At 41.0% G+C, this 20735-nt stretch overlaps 2 protein-coding genes and 1 pseudogene across 9 annotated transcripts in view; 1 reads left to right on the top strand and 2 right to left on the bottom strand.

Moving 5' to 3' along the window:
- MASTL (microtubule associated serine/threonine kinase like) overlaps positions 1-2808 on the top strand; it is a 38141-nt gene extending 35333 nt beyond the window's left edge. For both annotated transcript variants that reach the window (XM_032243814.1, XM_032243815.1), the window contains exon 12: positions 2348-2808. In XM_032243814.1, coding sequence (XP_032099705.1) covers positions 2348-2505 — 158 coding nt within the window. In that variant the 3' untranslated portion in view covers positions 2506-2808. The remainder of the gene's footprint in view (positions 1-2347) is intronic.
- A 2916-nt stretch (positions 2809-5724) lies between these two features.
- Positions 5725-5865, bottom strand: LOC116527259 (annotated as a pseudogene).
- Positions 5866-9165: 3300 nt separating this feature from the next.
- ACBD5 (acyl-CoA binding domain containing 5) overlaps positions 9166-20735 on the bottom strand; it is a 42693-nt gene continuing 31123 nt past the window's right edge. For 4 of the 7 annotated variants that reach the window (XM_032243820.1, XM_032243823.1, XM_032243818.1 and 1 more), the window contains exons 12-14: positions 17846-17896; positions 17416-17525; positions 9655-9785 (exon numbers count right to left, since the gene is read on the bottom strand). In XM_032243820.1, the coding sequence (XP_032099711.1) occupies positions 9773-9785; positions 17416-17525; positions 17846-17896 (174 nt within the window). In that variant the 3' untranslated portion in view covers positions 9655-9772. Of the gene's footprint in view, positions 9786-17415; positions 17526-17845; positions 17897-20735 lie in introns of all 7 variants that reach the window. The other 3 variants (XM_032243824.1, XM_032243825.1, XM_032243819.1) reach the window with 2 other exon arrangements.

Here is a 20735-nt window from a genome sequence, read left to right on the forward strand (position 1 = left end):
TGCCTTCTAGCAGCTAGGTGATATTGCTTTAGGCACTGGGAATACCCTAGGGATGAACTAGACTTAGATCCCTGTCCTCATGCAACTTGCATTCTAGCAGAGAGACAGTGAACAGTTACAGGCACAATATAATGTCATGTAATGGTAGATGCTAGGAAGAAAAATAAAGCAGGGTGAGAGGACACGAAGTGATGGCAGGAGACTTCTTTTTAGACAGTGTGGTCAGGAAGACCTCTGTGAAGAGGGGGATTTGAGCAGAAACCTGTGAAAAGTGAGGGAGTAGACATTTGGAAACTCAGTTCTAGCTTTTTCAAGACACTTCAGACTTAGATTATGCTACTTGAAACACATAAACACCCACACATTTCAACTTCCGGTGGCATACATTGGATTTGGATAGATTGAGTCCTTGTAGTATTATTTCAGAATAGATATGAGTGTCCAAAAGCAACATATTGGTCAGATTGCTATTATAAAAAGCACTATCACTCATAAGAAGGATTTATTATTATTATTAATTTTTTTAGTTTTAGACAGAATCTCGTTCTGTCACCCAGGCTGGAATACAGTGGCATGATCTCGGCTCACTGCAGCCTCTGCCTCCCAGGTTCAAGTGATTCTCCTGCATCAGCCTTCCAAGTAGCTGGGACTACAGGCACACCCCATAACGCCTGGCTAATTTTTGTATTTTTAGTAGAGACAGGGTTTCACTGTGTTAGCCAGGCTGGTCTCGAACTCCTAATCTCAAACAATCTGCCCACCTCAGCCTCCCAAAGCGCTGGGATTTCAGGCATGAATCAACACACCTAGCCCAAAAGAGCATATTTTCATTTTACTAGGTAGAAGGAAATAGGAACAATGACAGGTAATGAAATGGCAGTAAAGAGGTGAGCAAGGCTTGAGATCTTGTAACCAGAGCAGCTCTGTGATATAGAGCTTCCAGTGTAGCCATATGCTAGAAGTTAATATGTTATAGAGATGCAAGTCAGTGAAATTAAGGAAGTCAAAGAACCGTGAAGAGAACGTGTTAGAAATGTCATCAGTGTATATCTTGAAATTACCGTGAAGGATAAGGATGGAGCACAAGGGAGAAAGGTAAAGGAGGGTGAGCTTCATGCTGAGGCTGTCCAGGGCAATAGATAGTGCTAAGGAGTGTGCTGATATAAACAGGTGGCAAGGCCTTAGAGTGAGAATTGGAGCATTCATCATGGAAGACCAGTGGCATGGTTTGTTTATCAAGGAGCAGAAAGTAGGCCACACTCTCTTGAGTCAGGAATTCTGTAAGAAGATCCAGGCAGGGCAGTCACGGTGGCTTATGCCTGTAATTCCAGCACTTTGGGAGGCTGAGGCAGACAGATCACTTGAGGTTGGGAGTTTGACACCAGCCTAGCCAACATGGTGAAACCCCATCTCTACTAAAAATACAAAAATTAGCCAGATGTGGTGGCACATATCTGTAATCCCAGCTACTTGGGAGCCTGAGGCAGGAGAATTGCTTGAACTCAGGAGGCGGAGTTTGCAGTGAGCCAAGATTGCGCCACTGCACTCCAGCCTGGGCGACAGAGTGAGACTCTGTGTCAAAAAAAAAAAAAAGAAAAAAGAAAAAAAATTAGCCAGGCATGGTGGCACTCACCTGTAATCCCAGCTACTTGGGAGGCTGAGGCAGGAGAACTGCTGAACCCCAGAGATAGAGGTTGCGGTGAGCATAAGATTGCGCTGCTGCACTCTGGTTTGGGCAACAGAGACTCCGTCTCAAAAAAAAATGAGGGCTGGTGGGTGCGGTGGCTCACGCCTGTGATCCCAGCACTTTGGGAGGCCAAGGCGGGCAGATCAGCTGAGGTCAGTAGTTCAAGACCAACCTGGCCAACATGGTGAAATCCATCTCTACTAAAAATACAAAAATTAGCTGGGTGTAGTGGCAGGCACCTGTAATTCCAGCTACTTGGGAGGCTGAGGCAGGAGAATCCCTTGAACCTGGGAGGCGGAGGTTGCAGTGAGCCAAGATTGTGCCACTGCACTCCAGCCTGGGCAATGGAGCAAGACTCCATCTCCAAAAAAAAAAAAAAAATGTGAGAAAGACAGGCTTCTAAGTTAAGGCAGATCATTCATTTTCTCATTAAACAAATACAAACCAGGCACCTGTTATATGCCAAGTGCTATTCAAAATGGTCCATGTGGAGTATGTGGCCTAGAGAGACAGACATTAAACAAACATCTGCAAAACTGGCATAATAAAGTAAGGTAAATTATATGTGAGACATTCTTTTCTTATCATAATTACTGTAAAGCAGTACTTACTTAGGTAATGATATCATAGTGTTCTGTTTTGTTTTGTATTTTTCCTAAGAGCTAAAATGTCATCCTCTCTTCAGTGATGCGGACTGGGAAAATCTGCAGCATCAAACTATGCCTTTCATTCCCCAGCCAGATGACGAAACAGATACCTCCTATTTTGAAGCCAGGAATAATGCTCAGCACCTGACTGTATCTGGATTTAGTCTGTAGCACAAAAATTTTCCCTGTAGTCTAGCCTTGTGTTATAGAATAAGCTTGCATAATTATTTACTCATTAATAGTAGATTGATCTAAGGGGGAAAAGATTATGTTACCTGCTTCAATGTGCTTTTCATATACGTTACAGCTTTCACAAAGTTAAAGGGCTGAAAGGAATATAGTCAGTAATTTATCTTAATCTCAAAACTATATATAAATCTTCAAAGCTTTTCTCATCTATTTATTTGTTTATTGCACTTTATGAAAACTGAAGCATCAATAAAATTAGAAGACACTATTGAAAGTAAGCCACTAGCTTCATTTTCTTTCTCCTCTGATTTCATTTCACTGTTCAGTTTAGTATTAAAATAACAAAATAGTCATAGTTTCAGTTGAATGTAATTTATTTGCACATGATTAACTGCAAAAGCTGTGTTCTCAAGGGCAATCATTTAAGGCCATACTTGTGACCTGAGAAATGCAGCTGGAAAATTCCTTCACTTAGTAATTCCTTTGGGGAATAAGGAATAAAGAAAAAGACTAAGGCTTTTGCTTACTTTACTAATGATACAGTTTTGCTGCCTTGATTTCCATTGGCCCTTGCTCCACAATATGTATTTATTTAAAATAGTATTGGAGGCTGGGCATTGCGGCTCACGCCTGTAATCTCAGCACTTTGGGAGGCTGAGGCAGGCAAATCGCTTGAGACCAGGAGTTTGAAACCAGCCTGGCTAACATGGCAAAACCGTGTCTCTACTAAAACTACAAAAATTAGTCAGATAAGGTGATGTACGCCTGTAGTCCCAGCTACTCAGGAGGCTGAAGCACAAGAATAACTTGAACCCGGGAGGCGGAGGTTGCAGTGAGCTGAGATCACATCACTGCACTCCAGCCTGGGCAATGGAATGAGACTTGGTCTCAAAATAAAACAGTACTGGAACGATTAGGTGTAATATAATGTAGCACTTTGAATGGCTTGTTCAATTTTAATAGAAAATAGAATATTATTGTCATTTATTTAAAACATGCAACATTATCAGAAATAGACTGATCCTTAAGAAACAAAAAATAATTGTGTTTTGCTTAATAAATACAACTATCACAAGTACATTAATCTGTCAACATCATTCTTTTTAACAAAGTGAGACCCCGTCTCTAGGGGGAAAGAAAAAAACTTGTTCCTTTTGCACATTGGCTTTAGTGTTTGTACTTTCCATGACCATCCCAATAAAGAGCCCTGTTATAATGCAGTTGACAAAATGTGCAAATTAAAACAGTTACAGTGAAAGATACACCATTATAATTAGTGCTATATAATTGAATCCATGGGTTAATGGTTTTACTGATCTTGGTTTAGCAATAATGACTTAGATTTAATGGTCACTTGTAATAAAACGTTCAAAATACAGCCATTAAAAACTTCATTTAATGTGAATTACATCTTTCCCTTTAATTTGGAAAAATAATAGAACTATCTATTATCCTTTCATGGTATTTACCAGTGGTAGATAGAAAAAAAAAGTTTTGGAATCAAACACAAATTGTTGAAATCGTTGCTCTGCCACAATAAAAGGCCGAGAGTAGGTTAAAATGAGCTATTGATGACTCACTGTATGTTCAGGATTAATAGTGATTACTTTGGAGAGTTGGAATCAACAGAGTAGATTAAGGAACAAGCCAATTTAGTGGCTACCCAGGATATTAACCTTAACAGGGACTTGAAACATTACTGAATAATTGGGGAAATGTTCTGTGAGCCTGTTTCCAATGCAGAAGACAATGGCCTTCAGTGGAAAGTTACAAATGCCGTTTACTACTAACAGACCTCGCATGTGCAGCTATAGTCACCTGAAATTCAGCCACCAGTCCATCTGGATTCAAGACCTATTTTAGAGGTAGCAGCAACAGGACTTTACTTATATGGGATGAGGCAGGTGAGAGAAAAGAGGAGCCACATTTGACACCTAACTTCCGGCTTGAACAGGTGGGCCAATTGCGGTGCTACGTCCTGAACTGGAATAAGGGACAGAATGGGTAAACATACTAAGTTTGAGATGTTTGTCAGACACCAAACAAAGAATTCAAGAAACCAGTTCGACACCTCCAAATAAAAATGGTATGGCTGCAAATTCTTTTTTTTTTTTGAGATGCAGTTTCGCTCTTGTTGCCCCAACTGGAGTGCAGTGGTGCAATCTCGGCTCACCACAACCTCTTTCTCCTGGGTTTAAGTGATTCTCCTGTCTCAGCCTCCAACGTAGCTGGGAGTACAGGCATGCACAAGCATGCCCGGCTAATTTTGTATTTTTAGTAGAAATGGGGTTTCTCCATGTTGTGTTGATCAGGCTGGTCTCAAACTCCCGACCTCAGGTCATCCACCTGCCTTGGCCTCCCAAAGTGCTGGGATTACAGGTGTGAGCCACTGCATCTGGCCTGCAAATTCTTTTATACTCTTCCTTCAATAGTTGAATGAATAAACTGTGGCATGTCTATACAATGGGATATTATTCAGCACTAAAAAGAAATGAACTACCATGAAAAGACATAGATGAACCTTAAGTGCACTTTACTAACTGGAGGAAGCCAGTCTGACAAGGCAACACACTGTATGATTCTAAATATATGACACTGTAGAAACGCACAACTATAGAGACAGTAAAAAGATCTGTGGTTGCCAGAAATTAGCAGGGAAGGATGAATAGGTAGCACATAGAGGATTGTTTAGGGCAGTGAAACTACTCTGTATGATATAATGGTGGATACATATTTAAAATTTAAATATGTATCCAAACAAATTTAAAATATATATCTGCCATTGAATGTACACTACAAATGAGGCCCATGGTAATGATACATCCAGGTTAGTTCATCAGATGTAACAAATGTACCACTCCACCGGATGCTGATGGTGGAAGAGGCTGTGCAGGTGGGGCCAGGGGAGAGGAGGGTGGGATATGGGAACTCTGTACTTTCCACTTGATTTTGTTGTAAACCTAAAACAGTTCTAAAAAAAATATAGTCCATGGCCAGATGCGGTGGCTTATGCCTGTAATCCCAACAGTTTGGGAGGCAAAGGCGGGTGGATCACCTGAGGTCAGGAGTTTGAGACCAGACTGGCCAACATGGAGAAACCTCATCTCTACCAACATTACAAAAAATTAGATGGGCGTGGTGGCAGGCACCTATAATCTCAGCTACTTGGAAGGCTGAGATAGGAGAATTGCTTGAACCCAGGAGGTGGAGGTTGCAGTGAGCTGAGATTGTGCTACTGCACTCCAGCCTGGGCAACAGAGCAAGACTCCGTCTCAAAAAAAAAAGATATACTAATAAGAACTCATACTACACTTGATCTTAGCCAAAAGACTGAGAAGTGGTTAAATAATTTTGTAGGCAAAGATATAACTATGAGAGCCAGTTCTAGCCAATGAGACGTGAAGAGGCTCCCGTGTGGGGCTTTCAAAAAAGTTACTGTTTCCTAATCAGATGGAAAAATACAACTGGGAGTTGCCTTCTGCATTTCACTCTGTGCCTGCCTATTACACAGACATTAGATCTAGATGTACTTCTCTATCTTAAGCATGAAGACAGCCGGGCGCGGTGGCTCAAGCCTGTAATCCCAGCACTTTGGGAGGCCAAGGCGGGTGGATCACGAGGTCAAGAGATCGAGACCATCCTGGTCAACATGGTGAAACCCCGTCTCTACTAAAAATACAAAAAATTAGCTGGGCATGGTGGCGCGTGCCTGTAATCCCAGCTGCTCAGGAGGCTGAGGCAGGAGAATTGCCTGAACCCAGGAGGCGGAGGTTGCGGTGAGCCGAGATCGCGCCATTGCACTCCAGCCTGGGTAACAAGAGTGAAACTCCGTCTCAAAAAAAAAAAAAAAAAAAGCATGAAGACAAAAGCTACACACTAAAGATGGGAGAAAGGAAGACAGGAGGAGCCTGTCTGTCTACCTAATGGCATTGTGGAAGCACCTTCCTGGCCCCGGTCTTCTACCTCCAGATTTATATCAAAGGAAAAGACCCAGTTACTTGGTCAAGCCACAACAGTTGGGTTTCTATTACATGCAGCAGAATACTGGTACCTTAAATGATACAAGTAGTTAACATCACTTTTACCAGTCTCTGTAGAAGTTACATGTCATAGATGGGTATTAAAAACATGAAACACTCTCACAATTTTCCACATAAGGCCAGAGATGTGCATTTAAGATGGTTGATTAGGGCTGGTCGTGGTGGCTCACGTCTGTAATCCCAACACTCTGGGAGGCAGAGGTGGGTGGATCACCTGAGGTCAGGAGTTCGAGATCAGCCTGGCCAACATGTCGAAACCCCGTCTCTACGAAAAACACAAAAAATTAGCTGGGTATGCTATCAGGCACCTGTAATCCTGTGGCAGGAGAATCACTGGAACCTGAGAAGCAGAGTTTGCAGGACGCCGAGATCATACTACTGCACTTCAGCCTAGGCGACAGAGGGAGACTCCATCTCAAATAATAAGATGGTTGATTAGGGTTCACTGTGTGACTGTGGGAAGCCAGTTACTTGGGATGATAACTGAAACCAAGAATTTGACTGGATTGCTAGTATTCTCAACCAGATGACCAAATAAGTTAAATTTCATCCCAGTTTCTGAATTTATCAAATTATATGGAATAGCTTGGCTTTGAGAGTCATGATTACTTTATGTGTGACCACTACTTATTCTCACTGAATTCTTATCTAATCAATATGCTAACAGTAACAAGTAATAAAAGCCGTATCATTTCTCATTAACCTTTTATTTTTAACTTAGTTTTACAATAAACAGAAAAGAAGTTGATCATTAAAAAAATACCATAGCTGTCAAGTTTAAATGAGGTTCTTATTAAACAAAGCAGGAACACTATATCCTATAATTACACCTTTACTTTTATATACAAGAACTGTGTGCAAAGTGCTTTTCAAACTATAAAATAAGACTTTGGAACAGGATACAAATGGTTATCCGTAGGAGTTAGTTATCCCCGACTGCTTGTAATGATTCACAACTGCTTATACTCCTAACTTGCATTTTATTTATTTATATACTAAGAGAAAAACCACTTTTTCTGATACCAAATTGATATGTAATTTTAAAAAATAATCTTTGAGGCCAGGTGTGGTGGCTCATGCTTGTAATCCCAGCACTTTAGGAGGCCAAGGTGGGTGGATCACCTGAGGTCAGGGGTTTGAGACCAGCCTGACCAACATGGGGAAACCCCATCTCTACTAAAAATACAACATTAGCCTAGTGTGGTGGTGCATGCCTGTAATCCCAGTTACTCGGGAGACTGAGGCAGGAGAATCACTTGAATCTGGGAGGTGGAGGTTGCGGTAAGCCAAGATTGCACCACTGCACTCCAGCCTGGGCAACAACAGCAAAACTCCGTCTCAAAAAAAGTAAATAATCTCTGATCCACAGGTCTAAATGTTATTTTTACATATTAATTCAGTTGCTTGCTTCATTTTTTTCACAAATAAGTAGGGAACAATTTTTTAAAAGCAAATAGTAGCAGATCCCTTTAGACAGACATATTTTAATCAGTATAGGATTAAAGAATAAAAACAAAGTTACTTGAAAGAAAAAGAAACAAAGAGTTTGGGAAAAGTAAATTGTATTCTTATACTTTTCAGGCAAACAACCACCCTGTATACTAAAGACAGATTAATTCTTTCTCTCTTATTTAAAACACTCAGAACACATGATGCTAAACCCAACATCATACATCTTGAGAATGCTTAAAAAATATTTGCCACAGGCTGGTCACATTGGCTCACGCCTATAATCCCAGGACTTTGGGAGGCCGAGGAGGGCGGATCACCTGATGTCAGGAGTCCAAGACCAGCCTGACCAACATGGAGAAACCCCATCTCTAGTAAAAATACAAATTTAGCCAGGCGTGGTGGTGCATGCCTATAATCCCAGCTACTTGGAAGGCTGAGGCAGGAGAATCGCTTGAACCTGGGAGGCAGAGGTTGCTGTGAGCTGAGATCATGCCACTGCACTCCAGCCTGGGCAACAGGAGCGAAACTCTCTCTCAAAAAAAAAAAAATTATTTGCTACAAAGACTGAATCAAAGAAATCTTTAAAGCACAAGGTACATCTAAGTGAGCAGGAAGTTTTGGAAGGCATACAGGAAAAGTCTTCAAGGATCTAAATTACAGTCTTCTTTTTGGTCTAGATGAGAGAGGTGGGGAAGAGGGACTTAAGTTTCTGTTAGCTGGGCGTGCCTTATTCCTATGGAAGCATTTGGCCTGTTAGCTTGCAAATCCCTCCAATACCCCCGTGAAGTAGGTGTATCTAAAATAGTATACCCCGAAGGAAAAACTCAGGCACTAAGAGGTTAAGAGTCCAGTCTGTATAGTTTACCAGTTGCAGAAAAGTGATTTTCGTGTGTTTCCTTTTTGACTGCTGTAAAAACAGTATAAATAAGTTTTCATTTTATATTTCAAAGCACCCTATGAAGCAGACACTAGATATCCTTAAAGAAAAATGATTACAAAGGAATAAATGTATATGGTTGAATAAAAATCTTACTAATCATCTATAGGCTCAGAATAAACTTTTAAACCTACATGAAGCTCATTCTTCATCATTTCCATCAGCGGGTTATGTCTAGTCTGCAAATCATTTATAAAAACTAAGCCTGGTACATAGGACTCCACTTTTTAATAATGCTGCCTGAACACCAAACTTAAGAGTTGTGAATGCCCGAGAAAGATTATGCGCAGCCCACAAAGCAAATATAACAATTCTTCCTGCGGTTTTCTATTATGTGGCATGGCAACTCAGTGACTAAGATATAAAGTCAATTACATCTCACTTGAAATTCACTCCTGGTTTGCATTCTTTCTTGTATTTAATTTAGAAAATTAAAAATACTCACTTATAAACCTGATCTCATTATCACAATGGTACCTTTGAAAGCAGCTTATATTACTCTATGGAAGATAATCAGGTAAACATGTTACCAAATGATAATTAATAATGTCCTTCAAGTTCAAGGACAGGGTGAATTTATGTATGCTACTTATAACCTAATAGAGATTGATTATTCAAGTATCAGCAATATTAGTCCTTAAAATGTTATCATTTGTGTAGTGCAAAATATGTATGTGTATATATGTACACAAACCAAACTACTAGACAACAAAAAGCAATGTAATCATCACAAACTGAGATTTTCTTGTGAACACCATAATCCAGCTCATTCTGAGGTCATCCAGTTCCAGTAGTCTTCTTGAGGAAAGTACCATTTTCCTCAGTTCAGTTTTCTTTAAAAAGAAAATAAAAACCAGTTTCCTGTGAGTATAAATGCAAATAATTCTCTGGATGGTAATATAATAATAATAACATAATAACATTCAAATTCAAAATAAAACCATAAAATGACCAACAGTCTTTATAAAACTAATTCGTATGATTTACAGTCTGATAGGAAAGATCCAATTACAAGTGCTTAAATTACCAAACCGTTTAAAAACACTTATTTATTTATTTATTGAGGCAAAGTCTTACTCTGTCACCCAGGATGGAGTGTATTGGCGCCATCTCGGCTCACTGCAACCTCAGCCTCCCTGGTTCAAGCGATTCTCCTGCCTCAGCCTCTTGAGTAGCTGGCATTACAGGCACGTGCTACTACACTCGGCTAATTTTTGTATTTTTAGTAGAGACAAGGTTTTGCCATGTTGGCCAGGCTGGTCTTGAACTCCTGACCTCAGATGATCCACCCACCTCAGCCTCCTAAAGTGCCAAGATTACAGGCGCGAGCCACCACGCCCAGCCATCCTGGCCAATTATTTTATTTTATTTTATTTTTATTTTTATTTTTGAGATGGAGTCTCACTCTGTCGCCCAGGCTGGAGTGCGGTGGACCGATCTTGGCTCACTGCAACCTCCACCTCCCAGGTTCAAGCAATTCTCTTACCTCAGCCTTTCAAGTAGCTGGGATCACAAACATGCGCCACCAAGCCCAGCTAATTTTTTTTTTTTTTTTTTTGCATTTTTAGTAGAGACAGGGTTTCACCACATTGGCCAGGCTGGTCTTGAACTCCTGACCTCAGGCAATTCATCCACCTTAGATTCCCAAAGTGCTGGGATTATAGGTGTGAGCCACTGTGCCCAACCCGTTTTTTTTTTTTTTTTTTTTTTTTTAAAAGTACATTTCTCCTCTCTCCTAGATTCTTATCCTTTTCTGGTTGGCTATTATATGATTAAGATTTGTGGAAATAATTTCATAATTTTATCAAAATAGAAAAGCTGTGAAACAAATGTTTAACAAAACTGTAAAAGGGTAATAGATGTACAACCTGGACTATTCATTTAATCAACACGGATTATGTTTCCATTAGTTTCCAGGCTCTGTGCCAGCCTCTGGGGATTCAAGGATAAATGAGGCAGGCTCTCAGGCCTCAAGAGAGGTGGTAGGTGACGAAGAGACATATGAACTCCAAACTTGCATATATGCAATGTGATGGTTTCAAAGACGGAAGAGTGAATGAGCTATCAGAAAAGGGTGGGCTTGTTAGCACAAGACACACAATCACATATGATCTGGGTTCTGCTCTAAAATCTTCAAACCCTCCCCAGCACTCAAGATGCCAAAATGCCTGAAACTCTCATAACAGATTGAATCCTCTGTAGAAATACTCTTATGCAACTCCTTTGGCAGGAGTGGTATTTTAAATAATCAGATCATTCCTTATCCTTTACAGAAATCCTCTTATGTACACCTCCTTGGCAGGAATGACATTTTAAATAGATCAACTTTCACATAACAGAAGGAGCTCCAGGCAGCAGGAAGAAAACAGGCCCCTGGAGGAAGAGAATTGAAATGGTGGACTAAGACAAAACAGATGTGGGTGGCTGTAAAGACAAACTGCCTAAGTGAGGTTTTCGCAAGAATGTTAGCTGCAGGTGCCTGAACGGTTAGCAACACTTATCAGGAGTCTGTGTGATGCAGATTACGACACACAATCCTTTGCAGATTTATAAAAGGGCAGATAACTTTGTCTCTGAACCCCCAATCTTCTTTATTTTTGAGATGGAGTCTCGCTCTGTCATCCAGGCTGGAGTGCAGCGGCGCGATCTCAGCTCACTGCAACATCCAACTCACGGATTCAAGTTATTCACCTATAGCCCCAGCCTCCCAAGTAGCTGGGATTACAGGCGCCCACCACCACACCTGGAAAATTTTTGTATTTTTAGTCGACATGGCGTTTCACCCAGGCTGTTCTCGAACTCCTGACCTCAAGTGATCAACCTGTTACTGGACCAAAGTGAGGGTGAGGCTTCTATTTCTAAGAGCCCAATAATGAGATGCAGATGAACTGGGGAGGAAGAGAGTTTTTATTTCTGCCAGCCAGTTACAGGGAGAAGGCCTGGAAATTATCGCCAGATCATCTCAAAATTACAGTTTTCTAGAGCTTATATGTCTATGTGTAAGTGTGCATTCATCTAAAGACATAAGTGATTACCTTATTTTAATCTATAACCAAGGTCTGAGTCCTGAAGCTTCTGGGGCCTCAGTAAATTTACTTAATCTAAATGGGTCCAGGTGCTGGGGTGATTACCGTTATCTTGCCTCCCTACCAAATCAGAGGTCTGGGGAGCTCCTTCAGACCCCAATAAGCTTGTTTGTGGAGGCCTGGGGAGTTTCTTCAGACTCACAGTAAAACTTGTTTAATCCTAAATGGATCCTGTTAAGAATTCCTTACTTATTTTGTCATGCTTTAAGGCCCAGGAAAGCTCTAGGCAAAACAGTTGGTGGGCTTTTGTCACATTCCAGCCTTTTAATAAGGGCACTGGCTTTTAACATTTAACTTAACCTGTCAGTCAGTACTGAAACAGATGTTATGGAGGCCTGGGCTAGTAAGACCTGACCCGACACACACCACCTCAGCCTCCTCAAGTGCTGGGATTACAGGCATGAGCCACTGAGCCCAGCCTGAACCCCCAATCTTCTGGTGTAATAGAATGAACATAAATCACTGTCTTCAGAACTTTAGAATTGTTTTCGGGCTCTTAGTGAGATCTTTCTGTTTGGTTTCGTTTTAAATCAACTTGCAAAATGCAGTGATAGAAGAAAAGTCACAGGAAACAACAGATAAGGGAACAGAAATAAATTCTGCCTTCCCCTTCACCACGGTGAATGCTGCTCTAGCTGCACTGCTGCGATTCCTTCTCCTCCTCAGAAGCCCGGCCCTGACATTTTGTGTCAGTGCCTTCTGCCTTAGGCTCCATTTGGAGAATGTTCCTCCTGAGACCCTCTCCACTCCCAATCAGTTTGTATTTATTACCTCTCTACTGAAGGCTGAGTGTCCCCAAGAAAATTACATGATAGCAAATTTAGGAATCTGGGCACGCTGCTTAAGAAAACTGGTTAGAAACGTCCTTTCCTTCAAAGTAATGTCAGAGGTGTGTGAACCAGAGAGACTCCATCTTGAATAGGAGCTAGGTAAAACGAGGCTGAGACATATTGGGCTGCGTGTCCAGGCAGTTAAGGCATTCTAAGTCACAGGATGAGATAGGAGGTCAGCACAAGATCCAGGTCATAAAGACTTTCCTGAGAAAACAGGCTGCAGGAAAGAAGCTGGCCAGAATCCACCAAAGCCAAGATGGTGATGAGAGTGACCTCTGGTCATCCTCACTGCTACACACCCACCAGCGCCATGACAGTTTACAAATGCCATGGCAACGTGAGGAAGTTGCCCTACAAGGTCTAAAAAGGGGAAGCATGGCCGGGCGCGGTGGCTCAGGCCTGTAATCCCAGCATTTTGGGAGGCTGAGGCGGGCGGATCACAAGCTCAAGAGATCGAGACCATCCTGGCCAACTCGGTGAAACCCCGTCTCTACTAAAAATACAAAAAAAAATTAGCCGGGTGTGGTGGCACACACCTGTGGTCCCAGCTTCTCGGGAGGCTGAGGCGGAAGAATCGCTTGAACCCAGGAGGCAGAGGTTGCAATGAGCCAAGATTGAGCCACTGCACTCTAGCCTGGTGACAGAGCAAGACTCCGTCTCAAAAAAAAGGGGGGGGGGAGGCAAGAATAATCCACCCCTTGTTTAGCATATCATCAAGAAATAACCATAAAAATGGGCAAACAGCAGCCCTTGGGGCTGCTCTGTCTATGGAGTAACCATTCTTCTATTTCTCTACTTTCTTAATAAACTTGCTTTCACTTTATGGACTCACCCTGAATTTTTTCTTGCGCAAGATCCAAGAACCCTCTCTTGGGGTCTGGATTGGGATCCCTTTCTTGTAACAGTAATAATTTAGGCCAGGCATGGTGGCTCAGGCCTGTAATCCTAGTACAAGAGAGGCTGAGGTAGGAGGATCTCTTGAGGGCAGGAGTTCGAGACTGGCCTGCGCAATAGTGAGACCCCCATCTCAACAAAAAATAAGAAAATTAGTTGACATCTGCCTACAGTCCCAGCTACTCAGGAGGCTGAGGCAGGAGGATTGCTTGAGCCTAGGAATTTGAGGCTGCAATGACCTATGACTGTACCACTACACTGTAGCCCAGGCAAGATGGTGACACCTTGTCTCAAGTAAATAAATAAATAAAGTATTAGTTTAATCTCTTGGATATTACAAATCTGCTTTCAGTATTTGACTCAAGGATAATTTTAATAGCAGAGTTGTCAGGCTGGACAACCAGGGACAGGTGTTACCACAGGAGACGCTTCAGGGCCTTTTTCTGAACAAGAAGTCTGCAGGTACTGCTCCCCCTATCACATACAGAATGTTTTTCTGATCCATTGCAGAGTGACAGCTTAAGAAATCTCTTTTACTTTTAAAGTTATATTATTCTACACTAGAAAAAAAATTAAACAGTAGACTCTGTGTATTACTTTTAATGTCAAAGGAAAAGATACTTAGTTTCAAAAGCATATCCCAGGCTGGATCATGCCTAGAATCCCAGCACTTTGGGAAGCCAAGGTAGCTGGATCACCTGAGATCAGGAGTTCAAGACCAGTCTGGTCAATATGGTGAAACCCGGTCTCTACTAAAAATACAAAAATTAGCCGGGCGTGGTGGCGCATACCTGTAGTCCCAGCTACTCAGGAGGCTGAGGAAGGAAAACCACTTGAACCCAGGAGGTGAAGGCTGCAGTGAGCCAATTTCGCGCCACTGCACTCCAGCCTCCTATATAGTCCTATATATACACAGGACTCCTAGGTAGTCCTCTCTCTGTCTCTCTCTATATATACACACACACACATATATATATATATATATATATATATAGTCTTATATGTATATATACATGTCCTATGTGTATATATTCCTATATGTCCTATACATATGTAAAACATATAGGACCATCCTATATTTATCGTACATATCCTAGTATGTCTGTGTCCATGTGCATATTTACTCAATAAAATGAAAGCTTTTCCATGTCTTATGGTACTTCCATTTGCCATCTTGCCCAAAGAAGGATGCAGTTATAGACTCAGCACACATTTATTGAGCACCTACTACGTGCCAGACACTGTTTTGGGGGATGAGCTACAGGATGATCCCCAGTATAAGCAGGACACACCCTCTACTTGCCCACACTTTCCCCATTCTAATCAGATTTCTAGACCTTTCTCTTCATCTCTAACACAGAATCTGTCTCTTTCAAACCAGATAACCGCTCTCTAGTCTTCATTCCTTTAACTATCAGATTAAAAATTGCTGAACAATGTGAGATTAAGAGATGCCTAAATCTCCTCAGGGCTAAAACTTATTTCCATATCAAATATGGCCCTACCTCCAACCTCAGTTCATCTATTACATATATAAGCAAACAATATGGGTAAAAACACTATGCCTTGTCAAAATGATGTTGCACAGTGGTAATAATTTGCAATTTGGAAGGATCAAACAGTCAACATACAGTGAGAAACTTACAAAGGTTCAATAATAACCATGTAGAAAATTAAAAATAGGAAAGAGTTTCTCCATTCAGAGATATCCATGAACAACTAAAAGGGATACTTAGGAGAAATAGTGAACAACCTTTTACAAAATTTCTTTTTTTTTTTATTTTTTTTATTTTTTTTTTTATTTTTCAAAATTTCTAATAGTAAGAAACATTTTAAAAATTTTTAGAAAAACTCTAATTTTCTGTGACTGTTGAAGCAGAGTATCGTTTGTTTTTTCAATGTTTTATACAGTAATAAGCTGGTTCCATCTTAAGCATAAAATAAATTATTAACCAAAGTAAGCTTTAGGGTTTTTGTTTTTTTTTTAAGCAAATTCCTCTACTCTCGAACTCCCAACTTTCTACAAGGGAAACAGGAAAAGGAACTTTGAAATGCGTTACAAATGTGTAAACATCTACCCTTAGTGGCACTGGGCCCTGCTGCTCATAGCCAGCATTACCACATACCTAACGAAGGCTTGGCTCTTCTTTCCTGTTACCAGGGATATTCAAATATAAAACAGCGTACAGCACTAAACCCAGTGGAGGAATGAAAAATGTGTAGAAGAAGGAAAGAAAAGGATTTAAAATCAGGTCTGTTTTTTTTTTTTTTTTTTTTTTTGAGACAGTCTCACTCCATCACCCAGGCTGGGGTGCAGTGGCCTGATCATGACTCACGGCAGACTCAACCTCCTGAGCTCAAGTGATCCTCCCACCTCAGCCTCCCAAGTAGCTGGGACTACAGGTGTGCACCACCAACCCAGCCAATTTTTTTATTTCGTTTTTTAAATTTTTTGTAGAGACAGAGTCTCACTTTCTTCCCAGGCTGTTCTTGAATTCCTGGGCTCAAGCAATACACCCACCTCAGCTTCCCAAAGTCCTGGGATTATAGACAGGAGCCACCACACCTGGCAACTTTTTAGATTTAAGGATTTTCTTGAACCCAAGGGTTTGGCCTCAGGTTATTCCTAACATGGACAGACTCAGGGTTACTTTCAGGGATTCCAATCTATTATTCTCTGACCTATTTGAGGGATCTTGTCATCCCAAACTGGAATTCTGGCCCTCAAAGTAACCTCCAGCCAGGCACTGTTGGTTGTGCCTGTAATCCCAGCTCTTTGGGAGGCTGAAGCAGGTGGATCACCTGAGGTCAGGAGTTTGAGACCAGTCTAGCCAACTAAAAATACAAAAATTAGCCAGGCATGGTGGCACATGCCTGTAATCCCAGCTACTCGGGAGGCTGAGGCAAGAGAATCACCTGAACCTGGGAGATGGAGGTTGTAGTGATCCAAGATTGTGCCACTGCACTCTAGCCTGGTGACAGAGCGAGATTCCATCTCGAAAAAAATAACAATAAAATAAATAAAATAAAATAAATTTTAAAAATAAAGTTACCTCCAAATTCCTTTTTGATTAATTTTTAAAAATAGAGACAGCATCTCCCTATGGTGCCCAGGCTGGTTTCAAACTCCTTTGCTCAAGCAGTCCTCCTGCCCTGCCCTCCCCAACATGCTGGGATTACAGGTGTGAGCCACTGTGCCTTTAATTGGTATATGCCTGTAGTCTCAGCCACTCAGGAGGCTGAGACAGAAAGGATCACTTGAACCAAGGAGTCTGAGGCTTCAGTGCACATCATCATGCCCGTGAATAACCACTCTGCCCTCCAGCCTGGGCAACAAAATGCGATCCCAGTCTGAAAAAAAAAAAAAAAGAGAGAGAAGCGTGTAATCACTTTTGTGTTGTTGCCTAACTCAAAGGTGTATAAATCCATCAGATGCTCTCAAGTGAAAATGTTTTTAAGTCTAACAAGTACCTAGGAATCCACAAGATATCATTTCCAAGGGAGTTTCCATCTCAGGATAAATACAGAATGTTCACTATGACAATGTATCCATAAAATGGACCTATTATCTCCTTAATTGCTGCTGAAAGCTCTGTCTGTTACAGGTTATGAGAGTTACACACCATTTCAAATGATAAAACTGCTCTTACCTTCTCCTTCTTTGATAGTATAAATACACCAACCATTGTGCAATAAAAGGCCATATGATGGCAAAAGTTAACACACCAGGAGACATCTCGAAGGGCCACCAAGATGGTCTCTGAGAAAACACAATAAGATCGTCACCAATCTCTTCAATACTGCATGTATAAACTTAAAAACATAACTGATTCATAATTTTCAAAGTAGAAAATTAGTAACAAATCTCACTCCTGCTGAAGGGAGGAAGATATTCCACATTTCAGAGTATAATTCAGGAAGCAGGCTTTCAGGAGTAGTTCGGACTTAAATAAACACGAAACAAGTATTTTTTAACTTCAAAGGTAGATTTCATCTGGGATGATTTAAAGATTTCGTATGTTCTAAATGTATTGTAACATATGAAATCCTGGCATTTAAATTTTTTAAAAACTGTCTTACCTGTGACGTGGGCTGACTAGTAGTCTGCAATGTTGATATTGATGATTTTGCCTGTCAATGCAAATGAAAGTGACTTAGCCTTGAAAAAATAAAAAACACAGTAATTTTTCTATTTCCTATCTTTTTTAAAAAGGCAGAAATTTTGAGGTTTGGGGGGTTGTTGTTTTCTTTATGTATAGAACAGTTGGAATGTAGAACTATTAGTTTATTCAGCATTCCTCTGCAAACTCTACTTTGATTATCCTGAAACTAATACTTACCAAAGCACAAGTTTCCTAAAACTGCAAGCCAAACAATACTTCGATGCTTTGTATTTTTAGCTCAAATTATAGAAAATTATCAAAATAAAATCTCAAATCCATCTAAACTCTTACGTGCTTTACAGTCTTATTACATTACCTACTTGACTTTTCTTTTTCTTTTTTTTTTTCTTTGAGATGGAGTTTCACTCTTGTTGCCTAGGCTGGAGTACAATGGTGCGATCTCGGCTCACTGCAACCTCTGCGTCCCAGGTTCTAGTGATTCTCCTGACTCAGCCTCCCAACTTGCTGGGATTACAGGCATGCACCACCACACTCGGCTAATTTGTTTTTGTATTTAGCAGAGACAGGGTTTCATCATGTTAGTCAGGCTGGTCTCAAACTCCTAACCTCAGGTAATCCGCCTGCCTCAGCCTCCCAAAGTGCTGGGATTACAGGTGTGAGCCACCACGAGGAGCAACTTTTCTTATCTTTTTCTTTTTATTTGCACAATTTGACCTTTCAATGTTATCCAAGCGACTTTTCTTTTTGAGACACGATTTCAGTTCACTGCAATCTCTGCCTCACGAGTAGCTGGGATTACAGGCATGTGCCACCATACCCAGCTAATTTTTGTATTTTTGGTAGTAGAGGTGGGGTTTTACCATGTTGGCCAGGTTGGCCTCGAACTCTTGACCTCAGGTGATCCATCCCAAAATGTTGACAGTACAGGCATGAGTCACTGTGCCTGGCCAAATTTATTTCTTCTATGAATCATCCAAGTGAATTATGCAAATTTTAAGGAAAAAAGTCCTAAATCAAAATCTTTTCAACTTTATTTTATTATTGTATTGTATTTTTGTAGAGATGAGGTCTTACTCTGTTCCCCAGGCTAGAGAGATCATGGCTTACTGCAGCCTTCAACTCCTGGGCTCAAGCGGTCATCCTGCCTCAGCCTTCTGAGTAGGTGGGCCGACCACCAAGCCTGGCTATTTTAATTTTACTTTTTTGTAGACATAAGGTCTTGCTATGTTGCCCAGGCTGGTCTTGAGCTCCTAGCCGCAGGTTATCCTCTTGCCTTGACCTCCAATGTGCTGAGATTACCGGTGTGAGCCATGGGCCTAGCCTAAAGTTTTATATAACAGTGAAAAAGTAAATGTCAAGAAAATATATCAAAAGAATTTCAGCAGAATTTCAATACCACTAAAGATATTGAAGATAATGTATAATATTCTTAGGTAAAAAAATAATAATAACTTAGAACATTCCAGGCACAGTGGTTCATGCCTGTAATCCCAAGCACTTTGGGAGCCTGAGGTGGGCTGATCATTTGAGCTCAGGAGTTTGAGACCAGCCTGGGCAACATGGCAAACTCTGTCTCTACAAAAAATACAAAAATTAGCTAGACGTGGTGGTATGCACCTGTGGTTCCAGCTACTTGGGAAGTTGAGGTGGGAGGATGACATGGTCCCAGGAGGTGGAAGCTGCAGTGAGCCAAGTGCAGTGGCGTGATCTAGGCTCACTGAAACTTCTGCCAACTTGGTTCAGGTGATTCTCATGCCTCAGTCTCCCAGGTAGCTGGGATTACAGTCACGCACCACCACACCCGGCTAATTTTTTGTACTTTTAATAGAGATGGGGTTTCATCATGTTGGCCAGGCTGGTCTCGAACTCCTGGCCTCAAGTGATCCACTCGCCTCAGCCTCACAAAGTGCTGAAATTACAGGTGTGAGTCACTGTGCCCGGTCACAAGGCACTATTTTAAACTCTTTTTCCTTATAGACCCTCTTGAGAATCTCATGAAGACAACAAATCCTCTCCCATCAAAAATGCAAAATCAAAGACAAATGTGAGTAGTATTTTAGGGTGTTTGTAGACTCCTGGAAGTCTAGGAATTTGCAGTCTGATTAATAATAATATGTAACTGAGAATCCTAGGGATACATATAATTTTTAAAAATGTAATAACTTGAGTAACTTACTGATTAGGTAAATAGAAAGATATTTCCAGTGGTTGTTTAGGGAAGCCTGCAGTATCAGTTTCTTTACATGAGTCTACATTTAATGTATTTATCTTGTAATGGAAGCATATCTTCTTTGATTAATCCCTACAAATACTTCTTAACATCTATTTCAGCATGAGGCTTCAATGTTGTATAATGTTTGCAGCTAGGTCAGACAGTCAAGGCTAATTACCTCTTTATTCTCTTCAACAAATGTTACTCAAGGAGAGGCAGGTGAGTCCAGGGATTATTACAGGCCACAGTCAAAACTATAAATCAAACTGAAGTGTCTCTTCCTATGAACCTTTTTCATTCATTCATTCATTTAGAGACAAAATCTCACTGTCACCCATGCTGGAGTGCAGTGGCACTATCTCAGCTCACTGCAACCTCTGCTTCCCAGGTCCAAGCGATTCTCCTGCCTCAGCCTCCCACGTAGCTGGGAGTACAGGCATGCAACACCTTACCTGGCTAATTTTTTTTATTTTTAGTAGAGACAGAATTTCACCATGTTGGCCAGTCTGGTCTTAAACTCCTGACCTCAGGTGATCCACCTACCTCAGCCTTCCAAAGTGTTGGAATTACAGGCATGAGGTACCTCGCCTAGCCATTTTTCTTTTTTCTTCTTTTTTTTTTTTTTTTTTTTTTT

The sequence above is a fragment of the Sapajus apella genome, unplaced genomic scaffold (assembly GCF_009761245.1).
Source record: "Sapajus apella isolate SASKATOON/1434 unplaced genomic scaffold, GSC_monkey_1.0 scaffold53, whole genome shotgun sequence".
NCBI lineage: Eukaryota > Metazoa > Chordata > Mammalia > Primates > Cebidae > Sapajus > Sapajus apella.